We start from the raw sequence: 15784 nt of genomic DNA, 5'->3' as shown, positions 1-15784 counted from the left end.
AATTTTTTTTAATATCCTAAAGTGATAAAAATGTTACTCTTAACACTCGGAATATGATGGAAAATAGCAGCAACAGGATTATTAGATTGTTGTCAGACTGTTGTGTGACTGCATTGAGTGAATTTTTAAATTAGTATTAACTATTAGACATTCTGAGAATATATGTACTGTTCATTCCAAAAGGCATTATTTCTTGATATACATCATCATATGTAAAGAAGGCTTCAACATTTGCTGGAGGAAGATCCTCCATATTAACATGCAGTACAGTGCAAGAAGAGCAAAATGAAGACAATATAAAGAACATACTTATCTCACCAGCTGCTTTGCTTCCTTTTATACAATACACTGATGTTTTTGTAATTTTAAATTTTTAGAGTATTTTGTATTACTTTCAGAATGATTATTACTTATTTTAAAATATTTAAAAGAAGGGAAATATCTTCACATATATATATATCATTGTTATTTTACCATTTTAATTTAAGCATATAAAGACTGCTATATTTTCTAGAATAAATCTATGTTGACAAGATAATCCACAAATATATCTTCCATTGATTGCATTTCTCTTATCCATTTTTTTCTTTTCTGAAATTAAAACTTTAAAAGGGCTACTTTTTATTTACCTTCTTGTTTTCTGTTATTTGAGAACTCTAAAAATTTTTATATTAATCATACTAAACCTACAATCTCAAATTATCTCTTAGCAAGCTACCAAACTCTCATTCTCCCCTGATGCTTGACACATAAGAGGAAACATAACTTACTGTATGGAAGGCCTCATTGATCTGTGTAAAACTTACCTGCATTATACTCTCTAAATCCCATAACACCTAAGGGAAGGATCAGTCCAAACACATAAAATGACAAATATAGAACAAGAAATTATTCATACAGTATTTTTTAATAAATGTTTTTACTGCCTCATAACACTTTCCAAAACCAGAAAAATGCGTATTTTAATCACATTTTGAAACTCTTCAATTTTCAGCAAAATTTGGTGGATTAAGTACATAATTCTAACAGTATTAAATGCTTTTCATAGATCTTTTCCAGGACATTTCTCTATTTCTAGCTGTCTGCCTTTTAAAAACATACAAATATTTTGTTGCACTTTTGTATCTGTTTTATTATTACACAAAATAAAATATCAAGGCTTAAAATATAAAACCCCATAAACTCAGTAACCAATTACTATTAATATTTCTTAGTGGGCAAATTAATGAGATAGATATGTTAGGAAAAAACTTTATGAATCAGTTTAGGAAGATATCACAATCATTTTATTGCAAGAAAAATGAATGCATTACAGGTGAAGAAAATATGTAATGAACACTACAAAGGAAAAACAAAATGGAGAGATGAAAATTAGTATGTCCAGAAAGAACACAAGTATTACTTAAAATGTGTTAACCTGCAGCACGAAAAATATATATTACCCCAAACTTTGGCATCTAAATTTATATGCTCATACATCTCACATGCTTTCAGAACAGGACCTTGGAAACCAATCCTGTATAATTTTGAACGTTCATCTCCCACTCCACTCACACAATGTATTGGAAGGTGATGGTGTAAGTGCTGCATTTGTAAAGCAGCTCTCCAACACCCATAACAGATGCACTGCAATGCATGACTAAAAATAATCAAATACAAGATTTGCATGATATTATTAAAGTTTTGGGCATTTGTATGGGGAAAAAACCCAGATAATTTTACTGATTTTTTGAGTAATTGTATGAATTCAAGAAGCAGCATAAAAGCAAAGGTGTTATTCTATGTAGTAAGCAACTAACATTATATGTCTGAGCTAGGTATGTAAGTGATAAGTTCTACTTTCCTAAACAAAAACTGCATGGAGACCTAGAGTATTCTAGGCTCCCTTCTTCCACTGCATTTGCTTACAGTAGTATCTGGGAGTTAGCCATAAAAGCAATCCTATAGATTAATACAAGGGAAACAGACTTTTTCCCATTCTAAATTTGTTACTAAAAAGATCTACACTGATTGGCTCTATATGTACTTAGATTGCTTAATATATTGATTTCTGTAAATCTGTTAAGTAAAGCACCCTGCCACTAAGGAAGTCAACATGCAACATAACCAGAAGCAACTACAGCTCTTTTACTGAAGTGCATAAAAACTGGAAGCATTATGTACGACTGATGCAGGCATATCTTCTAGGTTAGTTACTATGGAATACAGAGGAAGTTGTTTCAAATCCATACAAAAATTATGGGGCACAAGATTTTCAACTCAGCAACTTACTGGAATGGAGTATATAGGGTACCAATAAAGAGTTAGCTTTTACCAACAGATACATGGATCATTATTGAAGTCAAAATGGGCAGTAGTTTTGGTGTATGAGAGCTTAATCCAACTCACCACTAAGATTTTATCATTGACCTCAAAGACAGCTGTGGTAACTGTTGGTAAACAGGCTAATCTGCCTATTTTTTTTTTAATTACTTCAGTTCCAGGTTTCCAATATTATCTTGGCATCCTTAGATAAAGACGAAGTTGCTCAAACAAAATTAGAAAACATGTTTTAGATGAAAAACTGTTAAATAATTTGCACATTCAATTAAAAACTACTTACGGCCAATTTCATTTAGCAATTATGAATCTGGAAACTAGAGAAGAGCACATCGTTCTGGGCCAAAGATAGTAAATACTGAACACATGCACATCAAAGTCACCCCAGTAATTAATTAATTAATTTGATAAATGCCTAAAGCTGGGATTAGACAGTCTATTTATAAAGAAATTCTGAAGCATGTTCTTTAACATTTTTGAAAAAAAGTTAACATGTCACAGTGACCTGTCCTGTGTTTTGTACGTGAGACTGCTGTTACTACTAAAGAAATTCATGCTTACACAAAATGATTCAGTATTCACATTCACAGTGCATGTTTTTGCATGATCTACCTAATACTTAGCTACTTTATTTATGGACTTTAACTGGTGAAAAAAAAATAAATGATTCAAAAAAAGTATCAGCTTAGAAAACTGACAAATATGCAGCAAAAGATTATGGAAACATGCAGTGGTCTTGCTAAAATTAACAACAGTAAATAGAAAAAATGTAACTGATGTATTACCAGTTTGTGCCATAAATTTAGCAGCATCAGCTTGTTCCTGAGGGACCCTTTTCTCATGAACAGATCGAGGTCGCTGACTTTTAATTGTATGATCTCCCATCATTCCAAATTCTAAAGACAGAATAAAGGTTTATGAAAGCTTGTGTGTAGACATTTCTCAAAAGTCACATACTGTCTCATGCAATATGTTCCTAAACATACCTGGAAGTAGCTGGCAAGAGTCAGGCAAGTGATCATGGCAGTTAACATCAACTTAACTTTGCTACACTCAGCTTTCAATAAATACTTAAATTTATGTCTGCAGATTTTCCAATATGATTTTATTTTATGAACCAACATTCAATGTAATGACACATACTATAAATCAGCTGTATGACACAGGACAAAAACAGTTATTCAAATGCAGACATTCTATTCCTTTGTTTTAAATCAGTGCAAACCACACCAGGAAATGACTGTGACAGTGTTTAAGCATTGCTGTTCTGTGGCAGAGCCTGCTGCTCCTCCAGAGGACTTCTATTTCTGCACTCATCTTTCAGGCTGATGAAGCCTTCAATATAGATAACAAGTCATCTTTGGGAATGGTGGCAATAGGAAATTAGAAAAATTTAGCCAATTAACTCGTTAATTTTTAGGCTGAATACAGCAGAACAAGTGCTTGTGATCTGAGAGGTTTCCTTCCTGAATCCTCTCATTTAAAAAGATTACAGATTGTATCTTACTCTCCACATTGATTTTAATGGGAAAACCTATGAAAATCAGTGACATCAAGGCCCAGAGTGTGGGAGACGAGTGTGCTTTAGCTGTTTATCCTGTTATCACTGCTGTCATTTTCCCTCTCTTGTCCTGTGCAAACCTCTTTGATTTCTACCTTAGCTCCACTTTTCATTTCTATAATGAAATGCAAAAAGTCTTTTGCACTTAGAGAGGGACTGCTGTGTCTTCAGCACAGTTCCCTATGAGATCCTCCCAGGCACACACAGCTGTCTGCAGCTCAGTGCTAAATATTCTGTAAAAAAAATACAAACTGGGACTCTAATTCAGGAAGCGTGTGCTGAGAAATGTGGGTTAACTTTGAAACTACTTCAACTACAATCATAAAGTTTCTGATGAGGCAGAAGGTGTCTGAAACACAAGGAACACAAGCATTAAAAATAACTTTCTGCTGGAAGGTTACCTTGCAAATTCAAAATTCTCCCCAATTTGTAAAAGTATGAAGATAATAAAACTTACCTTTCTGCCTCAAAAAGCACAAAACATTATATGAGATGTAAATATCACTAATAAATATTATTTGCAAACACATTGTCTTGATAAATCATTAAAACCATTAAAATTTCTATTTAAAGAAACAATATAAGGTATACTTATTTTTAAGAGGTCAATCAGAAGAAAGAGGTTTTTTCCTTTCTAGTAAACTATTAATGTGTTTCTCCAAATTAGCGTTTCTTTTGTAAATATTCATTAGTGGAACCATTTAAAATATATATTTAATTATTCATTTGAGAACAGCAATGCAGTTCACATTCTAAAGAGAATATTTGAAAATATAATTAATAAAATATATATTTTGAGGATTAAACATTCAACATTTTAATACATCCCAGAAATAAATGTAAAAGATAATTAAATTATATACATATATACACATGAAAATATAAAATATATATGTATGTGTATATATACATATGCCTGTTAAAAATTTTATTAATAAATTAAAAGTACACCTCTTCTACAGCTCCTCTGATTTAAGATAGCTTTTTATTCTGTGGAAAATCTCTTATTACAATCAATATTCTAATGCAAATTATGATTAGAATATTTTTACCATTTTTACAAGGTGCAGTACAGATGACACATTCAAACTGTAATTAATAACATGGCAATGGCAGGAGACTTTGCATAGCTTTTCCCCCAAAGAGGCTGTCACAGCAAGGCATGTGTACTCTGAGTGTGCTGCCTGCATGATCTCTGCTTGTCAGGCAATTTAGAGGGTATGGCACCACTCTTGCAGAAGACTTAGTTCTGCTTTTTAAGTTACAGAGTGCAACAATGGGAGACCTTTGCTAGAGGAAGGCTTTCCAGAGGCATACAGGGAGGTGAGGAATGTTCTGGTCCCAGTCCTGCAGCAACTTGTGCTGGGTGTGGGCACATGCAGTGTCCTGCAGGACAGAGACTGCTGGTGGAGAGGCAAAGGGATGTCTGGGAGATCAGTTCTCTGCATTGTAGATAATACCTGATGTAGCTCCAGTCACAACACTGGAGTTACAAATATCACTGAGCATGATTATTATGCCTCATTTTTTTCATTTTTCCACTTAAGCAACAACACATTTTCTATTCACTTCAACTATTGCTGATGGTCTTTGAGATGCACTTTTCAGCTAATCTCCCTTTGATATATTAAACATTTCTATAGCAAGTATATATTAAAGATAAATTTTTCATTACCCAGATAATTTTTTTTAAAGTTTTGTCAAAAAATGGGACCAGACTTATGCAATGCTCTTATTTTCATATTCAGCTGAAGTATTTAACTAAATACCACATGAGAACAAAAGCAGTACCAGGAAATGCAATGTACTGGCATGGGTGAAGCCTCATTAAAATTCAGGCCTCATGAGAAAAAAAAAAGGGTCAAGTACATTTTCTTTTAACAGGATCAGAAATGCCCACTTTCTAAGTACAATAAAATGGTCTCAAAATTTTTTAACCTAAGAAGCTTAAGAGTAATGCATTTTTATGAAGCATTTTTTAATATAATATGTTATTTAAGTTTACAATAAATACTAAATAGAATGAAAATTTCCTTCATTTTCAGATCCTAGGTAATAAACATAGAAGGTGAACCCATTATGCAGTTTTTTCCCTCAATACTTCACAAAGAAGCAACGCTAAATGCTTTCGGGGCTCTGAAAGCATTTTAAGTCAGCCTAGAGTATGACTAAATGGCACAGTAATTTCAAGGATCTGTTTGTGTGGAAAAGGTGGTAAGAACATCCTAATGTAGGCAGTATCTGGCAGAGGTGTCCTGCAAGGTCAAGTCAGCAGATTCAAGACCTGATATTTGGATATAATACCAGATATTTGAATTGACATTCTGAGTAAATTAATTTCATAATTCTCACTCATCTTATCTAGTTCTTGCTGCTGAAAATAAATTTTCTAACTCAGAAGAAGGTATTTTTGTAGACATTGGTTTCTGATGAGATTTTTTTGGTGATGTCTGTCCTAAATTTTATTTGGGTGAAACAGGACAGTTTGTCTCTGCTTTTACCTCAAACATTGATAGCAATCATATTGTTTCAATAAATACAGGGGGAAAAGCAAATTCTTTCAGCAACAAATAGATGCATGGTCTAATTCAGAAATTGATAGTGACTCTAAGTTAGGCCTGGAAACATGCAAGGGTTTTAAGCCTTTTTCTTACATTTTTAATGCTATAATCTACACAGCATGAAGATAAAACCTATAAATACCTCAAAATTTAAATAAAAAATAGCATTATGGGGAACCTTGAATCATTTTAACCAGACCAAGACTTACAACAAATCATAACACATTCCAGATACTTGCAGTAGAAAACCTGAGGTTTGTTTGTCTGATAAAATAATTTATTCTGCTGTCAGTGGTCCTTAGGTGGCTATGGAAGTACAAGTGGTCACTGCAACAGAATGCCTATTTTATCACTCCTCAGCTGCTCATAATGGATCAATATTTCAAAGTATTTTAGTGATGCAAATATTTTAATATGGATGTGATGTATCATTTGGTTAAGCATTGGAACAGACTGCCCAGAGAGGTGGTGGAGTCACCATCTCTGGATGGTTCAAAAATGACTGGATGTGGCACTTAGTGCTATAGTTTATTTGGCATGGTGGTGTTTGGTTAAAGGTTGATGATCTTGGAGGGCTTTTCCAGCCTAAATGTTTATCTGATTCCATTATTTCATTTTACATATAAACTGAGGCATGAAATGTAGTTCCATGCCTTCTAGGTCAGTAAAAAAAAATTGCAATTCCAAAGCTTACCATTTGGTATTATTTACAGCTCTTAACACTAGTCCCATTGGCTTTACCTTTATTGTTATGTTAAGTTATGTTATGTGAAATTTTATTTCTATTAAGTAACCTTTTTAGTTTTTAAAGGAGAAGCTAAAATCTTGCAGCCAGTGTAGGTGTACGTTTTTAGGAGAGAAGAGAGGTGCCATGTGCTCTCTGTAGGAATAAAGAAGAAAAAAATCTGTTAACAGTGTAAAAATGCAAACTAGGACAACTGATAAATACAAAAGAAAAATACCAGCTTTGCAATGTTCTACTCACCAAGGCTAGTCTTTTCTTTTTGACAAGTGAAAAGGTAAATATCAATCAGATTTTATGCCTAGGCTGTTTTATCTTATTTGTAACATATATATTTGTTACATATATATCCTAGTAATCAGATGACATAAATCATGTTGCTTTGGCTTTTATGGCTATTTTTTATCACATTTAATGGGAATTTCACAGTGCAAATGTATCATGATGTACCATCTATGAATGGTGCTATTTATGGTGCAGGACACACTGGCATTAATATAAAAAGCCTTTTTCATCATAGAAGTTGGTGATGACATCATGAATAACTAAAAAAATTAAAAAGTGATTCTGAGACCTCTAGGGTTACCCCCTTAGAACTTGTTCAATGACAAGGAACTTCTGAGAGTTGCTGAGTGTCATCAGATTGTACAGAACTGCCTGGAAAGTAAGAGCAGTTTCCTGAAAGCTTTTCAGAACCTTAAAAGCACAAAGAGGCAGTCGACTCCCCAAAGTGACTGTCATCTTCTTTCACCCACAGCACTCCAGCAGTGTGATTCATACCGTCCTGCCCACTCCTGAACTGTAACTAGCCAAATGAGTGTTTTCATTTACTCTTGACTACGAAACAAACAGAATAGGTCTTGCAGCCAGAATGTGCAATAATGCAAACTCTCTCACATGCAGTAGCACGGCATCCTCTCTATGCTAACATACAAATATTTCCCAGAAATTATGCAAAATGCTAATGTAAGTCCCAGGTGAAGGGGAAGGAGGGGAGAGGGAAAGGAAGAAAGAAGACTGCAGAAATTTAAAAAGAATCAGTTTGTTTAAATCAAATTTTGGGCTGTTTGTTTGAATCAAATTCAGTTACTGAAATTAACTAATTTCAGTAGATCTGAAAAATTTCTGACTTTCAGGAGCTTGAAAAAGTTTTCTGCATATTTGTTTTTAGCCCATTCTAGAGGATCTCCCACAAAGATACACAGCATAGCAGTACTTGGGGTTTCTCATCACATTGGCAACTGGTCAGTACAATTTCTTCTGGTCACTAGATGGCAGAATGTGTGTTGACTTAGAAGCACAATTCTACATTGATTTGAGAAGCGGTGACTTTCTGTTTCATTTTAACTATAAAATTATCTCTCATATATATATATATATATACATAAAAATCTGGCACTACATTCAAAGCACTGAGGGGTTTTTGTTTCCTTCTTTATTTTTAGTTCTTCTTTTGTAGGACTGAAGATTAATAAAACCCCAACGAAGCATCCAAAATAAATAAAACACGAGTTGTGGGGGTTTTTTTGTGGTTTTGCTTTTTTCCCCCCTTACAGTAAGCTCTATGAGAGAAGAAAATCCGAGGAGCATTCTTTTCCCTATCTCCAGCACTGCTTCACAGTAGCAGGGTACCAAAGCTCCACAAGGAAGCACTTGTTCTCTAATGCTGCATTGGCAGGACACAGAGCTTCAGGGCATTAGTGAATACCATCACTCTGCAGTACAGATTTAAGCTATAGCTTTCTATGGGAACCCCTTAAAATGATATTTCCTCGTGAGGCAGGCAAGATGCCAAAAGGGTAACGTAACTATTAGCTGAATTAGATTTCCATGGGAACCTCTTCTTAGTGAATGTGGAAAATGTTCTTAAAACAGCCTTTGCTTACTTCCTACGTAGATCCTGGTCCCATAGAAAGTCCCCTTTTGGCTCTCCAAAACAGAATAGAAGAGCTTTGATCCGTTTCAAACTGAATGGCATAATTTCTTTCACTAGAGTGAATTAAGATCTGAACTGAGCTGTATTCATGAACACAGTGAGAAAAATATGCTATTACTCATGAAAACATGGGAAGGATTTTATGACAATGATTTATACAGAAAGGCAAAAGCATTTGTACTAACACAGTATATTTTTTAAATTGTACTAAATTACTGCATTTTATCAAGTAAAAGACAGGTAAACATTTGTAGGATATTAGATGCAAGATTACCTTTCTCTTGCACATGGAGATATCCTAATACATATACATATACACTCTTTCATCTCTCAAAAAATTAGGGAAATTAATTATGTATTCTAAACAGTCAACATATTGTACAAAGGTAATTAGTTTATATTCATCTCTAGGGAGACCCATTTACTCCTAGGACATAACTTTGGATTAATACTAGTGCTGGTATTTTTAATGACATAAGAAATGAAATAAGAAATGAAATACTGCTGAATTAAAATATAAATGATATCACAAATCCCAAGGAGCTAGACTTCTCATGGCAATGCAATCTGCTGTCTCTCTGTGCATCTCTGCAGTGACTCTCTTGGCCAGCCATTATCTTTAGTGGGATCTAAATCTGTTTATTCATGGTTACAGATTTGATCGTTGAAGAATATCACAAAGATGTAATATTTCTTTAGTTTCAAGGTGCAGAGAATGGTGAAACAATGCAAACTCTTGCCTTCCTGGTCCCAATTGCTAATCACCATACACCTAGGCAGGAGAAACTGAGCATAAAAATCTAGAGAAGAGACTCATACCTGTTCAAAATTAATGGGAAATGTCACCATAGCAGGTAGTGTGTTTTCACTTGTGCTTTGAGGGATAATAACTAAGCAAAGAGGAAAAGGAGGGGTGGATAGAAGCCCAAACTGCAGCTTTACCCCTTTTTATATCTACCAAATCTGAGATTTGTAATTATCATGGTCAGGTAGGCAGAAGATGCTCTGTAGTTCACATTTTTCCCATTCAAATATTTCCCTATTAAGCCATCCCAAAAAGTTCATGTTCAAATAAAATTACTAGTGTTGATAAAAAGCACTTTTCATTTTCAAGTTTAACATTTAAATCCTGTAAATTCAGTGGTATGTTATTCTCTCATATTCCATATTGTTCTCTCAAATGATTCATGGATGTAATAACACATTAAAGAATGAAAGCGCAGGGGTTTACCATTATATATTTTTGCTTTTTAAAATGAAAGACTTTTCATGCATTCTCTTGTAGTATTCTCATCATTTCAATATTTCTACTATAATAACTTATTCATATGTAGCCTTTAAAAATTTAAACCATGGTATAATAATAATAATGATAATTCATTATCTTCATTTCTTCTTTATATTTCATGCTATTTTACTTCTGCATTAAGTATTTTGCATTTGTAGTATATTTACTAATTGAATTGCTGATATGGTTAACCAGCGCAGAGTTATTTCAGAATGGCATCATTTTTATACAAACACTCTCTTTCCTGCAGCAAGCTACATAGTTATTACTCACAGGCTAGTATGTGCCTCTTTATTGTTCTGTACAATTAAACGTCAAGAGATGATGACTGCCAATAAACTGTACTTTCCTAAGCTATTCTTGAATTCAGTAACTCTTATTTTCTGTTTAGAAAGACTGAAAAATAAATAAACTGTAGAAAGCAGGACTCACAAGGACATCTAGACTATTTCCTTGTCCTGTAACTATTTACCACAGACATTTCTGCAGATGGTTGCCTAATCTTTTCTAAATTATAGAAGCACTCATTAAAATACAAGATGAATTATCTATGAATTTTTGACAGGGAAGTTTACATTCTGTGAAAGATTCTAAAGCTGTATGAAGAGATGGAACAAGTAACAGTTTTTAAAATAACAGGTAGTGTAAACTATAATCACTAAGAACAGTTAAACTGAGTGTGGATTTTTTTTTTAGAATGATAAAGCTTCTAGGTGAAGCTAAATGATATTGCATGCCTTTTTAAGAGCATTTTCTTGTCCTTGTTTTAGTCTCCTAAATTGTTTTATGAGAAAATAATAAAAAATGGAAGAAGTGTTGCTGGATGTGAATTTTGCACATTACATTTTCATCGTTTGTGATACCACAAAGCTGGGTGTCTTGTATACAGACATCATGGATGGCTGCTAAATTTTATGTACAGAAGAGAAGAATAAAAGTAAAGGACAAGAGGCTTGGCTGTTGTAAAATGGCCTCCCAGGCAGACTAAAGTTTGTAAGCTGAGAAGATGCACTAGAAGGCGTTTACCAAACCAACTCTGAATTAAAAGGTTTATATAACCAGTTCACAAGGGTATGTGCCCTTGCTAAATGTCACTTGCAGGTTAATGATCACACACATGCAATTTCAAACATGTTATTCCACCCAGTTCATCATGGGAGATCCATGTGTGGCACACTGCCCTGATAGGAAAGTGTAGCAGTGGTTTCCAAAAAACCTCTTAAAGGTATCTTATGGTGCCATAAATCCTCTTTGAACTCATATGGGATACCTGTGGTCTTAAATATGAGTCATAAATAACTCTTCTCTAGTCAGCAGAATAACCTTAATGGGAAAAGACAATACAAATGAGAGGAAACCCAGTGATTCAAATTTAAACCTCAGATAAAATGTTCAGAATCATAGAATTACAGAATTGTTAAGATCAGAAAAGACCTCTAAGAACACCAAATACAGCCATCATTTCAGCACCACTATGATGTTCACCTCCAAACCACATCCTTGAGTGCCCACATTCACACATTTTTTTAACACTTCCAGGGATGGTGACTCCATCACTTCCCTAGGCAGCCTGTTCCAATGCTAAATAACCAAAACTGAATCCTAAAATAAATCTAAATCCTTCCTTCAGAAATACATGCATGGGATTTTAAGTAGGAAAGCACACAAGATATCTAACCAAAAATTATCAATGAAAATCTCTTGGACCTAGATATTTCAGGATTTTTTGGAAATGTATTAGATGTGTTCACTGGCTTTAGTAAAAGCACTTTTCTATGTCTCTGAAATTCTGATTTCAGAGTCAGACCCAGCAATTCATTTAATGTTTTTAAGGAGTCAAATATCTCACTGAGGCTAGAGCCCAACGTTCTCCTCCACTCTTACTGCATAATCCACACATGGAAAAAGTATCTCAGTGCATCTCCTAACTTGTCCTTCCTAGCTCTATGGGCCAGTGTCAGAGCCAGTGGCTCCATGGACCAGTGTCATTTTACAGGTGTTGCCCATGAAGTGCTTCTGTAAAAGCAAACTAACTGTTCAGCTGCAGATCTGAGCTAAACAAAGCACAGCTTGACAAACACTTCTACAGAAGCTCACCCTGAAGCCTGCATTAAAGAACAACTGAGGTGCAGAATTTCTCACCTACTTAACACCAGACCAAATACCGACTGCCAAAATATTAAACAAAAAATAAAAATAAAAAATGAGGAGATGCATTCCATGGGCATAATCCATCTGATCATGGTGTACTACTCTTAACACAGGAACAACACTTTACTGGATTGAGCAGATGACCCCATTAGAATTAGTGAGACTATGATAATGATGCTTTGCAGGTCCACCAAGCACATAGATTACTCTGGTTTAATGCTGGTTTTTGCAACGTACACATTTTTTATAAACTTTTTAAAATGCTGTTTTTCAGCCTAGTCAGAGATTTCTACTCATAGCAAAGTGCCTTCTGGGCCACTTCACTGATTAAATTAGAAAGCAATAGAAAACACAGTCTAGTTGACACAACATTTATATTCATAGGGAATGATACAAGGGAAAATCACGGGGGTGACACTATTGAAGTGGTACATCCTCAGAGGTGGAAGAGCATACTTGTCTTTCATCAATAATCATCAAACTAATTGATTTTAGTATTCTTATTATTCCTACATTCTGGTGTGATATTACACACTTGAATAACTTAAAATTCTCATGCATGTCCTAAAAATATTACTGCAACAATCTATACCTTTTGACCCCCACAATGATTAATTGAAGTGGACGCTGCAGAGTTCCTCCTGCACATCTCAATAATACGGATCTTTTAGAAGTGTCTATTCCATAATGTCTATATGGGGTACAATTTACATAATTAATTTCAGCTTGTCAGCAAAACATGCAATGTGGCTACCCTAACAGCTGTCTTAGCTCACCATGGTCCATCATATAATAGTCAAGATATATGAATACCAGTAGATTGCAAGCAGGGATGTTTTCGGTGAAGGTGTTGAGTTCTGGACTTAGAACTATAGAGTTTGAAACTCATTACTCTGGGAGCTCTGACTGTATCTTACATAAATGCATTCTCAGAATGACATGTAGCTTATGGGCATTAAAAAACCTAATATATTTTGGACAAGTCTGCAGCTCATTATGTTTTACTTAGAGCAAACAGACTTTCCCTTAAGAGCTGTAACTTGGAAGTGTATTATGGCTCTCTAAGAGAGGCTTATGACCTGAATCTCTTCCTGCTACTCCCAACTAGAAACCTTTTTTTCAGGAAAAAACCCACTATCTTGACCACAAAATTTATACAGCATTCAGTCAAGGCCATGTTATCATGAGCATGTTAAGTAGGCTGAAAAGCTTATGTTGAAGCTCATAAGGTAGCAGCTCTCAAAAGACCAGAAGAAGAATTCTAGCTTTAGACCTAATACAGGCTGCTCATTGTGTATTGATCTTGCAGATTTTTTTTTTTAATATTTTGCCGAATATATTTAAGTTTTATCTATTTTTGTCTAAAATGTTACTTCAACTTGACATTCATTCACCTCTCAGAGTGAATAAAGTATTTCTAAAGACTGAAGTCTTATGATTTCAGTAACAACTTTCAGCAAATGAAAATACATTTTTGGTTTTTAAAAATCTTTATTTGTTTGATATATAAGTAGCAAAGTCAAGTAAAACCTGCTTAAGGAATCCTAGGTTATAAAAGTATCATGCCATTAGTTTTAACAAAGGTTTTGAAAGTAATGCAGCAATAGGTCTGCAAAGCCTGACTGGAGTGCTCTGTGCCAGAGCTGACTCTGGAGCCCCAAGGTACTTCATCTGCAGTCAGAGTAGTTTATTTCCCAGGATGACAGCAGAACCCATTGATGCAAGACATGGTTACACAAACGTTCACGTGTAACATATGTAAAACATCTCCAAAGGATAGCCTGGGTGCACAAGGTCTACTTCTGGGAAAAGGGCTTGTTGCCATATAACTGCACATGTATACAATCTAGACCATAGAACAGATGTTTCCCTTTTGTCCTTTCATCCAATTTATGCTTTGCAAAAATCATTACAGGTTCCCAAAAGACATGAAGAAGCAATTTTTTATGTGAGAGATTTTGTCCAAAAGGAAGTCATTACTGCTAATGTACAGCCCCCTATACTGGTAATCCAAGTTAGTACATATGTAATTTTGATCACTTTATGGTGCACTTCAATTATTTCCCACTATCAAAAGAATAGACTTGTCTATTCTACCTCACGTTGTGATTTTAATACATTAGAATAACACCACCAACAAATTACAATACTTTGACCTCCACCAGTGTAAATCAAAAGTAATGAAATAACAGAATTAAATGTGCAGATAACTGCTGTGTGAGCAGAAGTGGCTCCAGACAGATTAATTTCTCTAGTTTTGAGCAGAATACAGGACTGCCAGACCCATAATAATGATTTTCTAGCTTCTAACTCTATGTTCTGTTAGATCATGTGGATTCTTCTGCATATCCATACTATTTAATGCTTTAGATTATAGGAACAATTGCAGCTAGTTAAAGAGTGATTTCACTAAATCCTTATTCATGATGAGGTCAGCTTGGATTTTCCTCTAAGTAGCTGTTTTAAAAAAATGTAACCACAATAAATTATTCCTAGTGTTAAAAATGAGACAGTGCAATAATCCAGGACAAAAAGTGCCAGCTGGGACAATGTTTTTCTTGTTGCTGCTCTCTTTCTATTCCAAGTTCTATCATTGTTACTGACTTGAAATGTCATGGTTGTATTCACTGGGTATGCACTAAACTGCAGTTAGGAATATCTGTCACTACATCTTTTAAGCATTTCCATGGCAGGGCCTGGGCAGTCTGATAAAAAAGCAAGAATTTATTAAAAATAGTAAAACATTTTTGCAGAATAAAATTATTATACAGGACCACTGGTGAATTGGTGCTCTTCTGAATGAATGCCTGTAGCAATAGAGAAGTACATAAATTCTAGTCTGAAAAGAAGGTGCTGTTCAAAGTACATAAATAAAACTTAAGAAAACCCCACCTCACCCTATAGATAACTCTTTTTTGTGTGTGTAAGGAAGGTATTTATACCCTTAGCTGGTATTTATAGTTGAAGCAAATTTTAAATCCTACACCAGTTTCAAAAACAAGCTCCGGACTTGAGACTAATAGATATTTCCATGGTTATTTAATTACCTAACTCTGGTAGTCAAAACATAGCTTAGGAATTCTGAGTTAAAAGACTTATAAATTGAGAATCTGGGGAATGTTTATGACTAATTTGTAAAGTCTGCATAAGTTCCATCTTATAATATGGAAATTGTTGACATAGAGTTCTTTCTGGTTTCTCTCCTCACCACTGCAAGGAGTAGGTC

General features: G+C 34.5%; 1 protein-coding gene across 6 annotated transcripts in view; it reads right to left on the bottom strand.

Annotated features, from left to right (window-relative positions):
- Positions 1 to 15784, bottom strand: part of ADGRB3 (adhesion G protein-coupled receptor B3) — a 439829-nt gene that overhangs the window by 259892 nt on the left and 164153 nt on the right. For all 6 annotated transcript variants that reach the window (XM_056488286.1, XM_056488289.1, XM_056488292.1 and 3 more), the window contains one exon: positions 3105 to 3215. In XM_056488286.1, coding sequence (XP_056344261.1) covers positions 3105 to 3215 — 111 coding nt within the window. The remainder of the gene's footprint in view (positions 1 to 3104; positions 3216 to 15784) is intronic.

This window comes from Oenanthe melanoleuca, chromosome 3, assembly GCF_029582105.1.
Source record: "Oenanthe melanoleuca isolate GR-GAL-2019-014 chromosome 3, OMel1.0, whole genome shotgun sequence".
Lineage (NCBI taxonomy): Eukaryota > Metazoa > Chordata > Aves > Passeriformes > Muscicapidae > Oenanthe > Oenanthe melanoleuca.
This window is presented reverse-complemented; position numbering and strand designations above follow the sequence as displayed.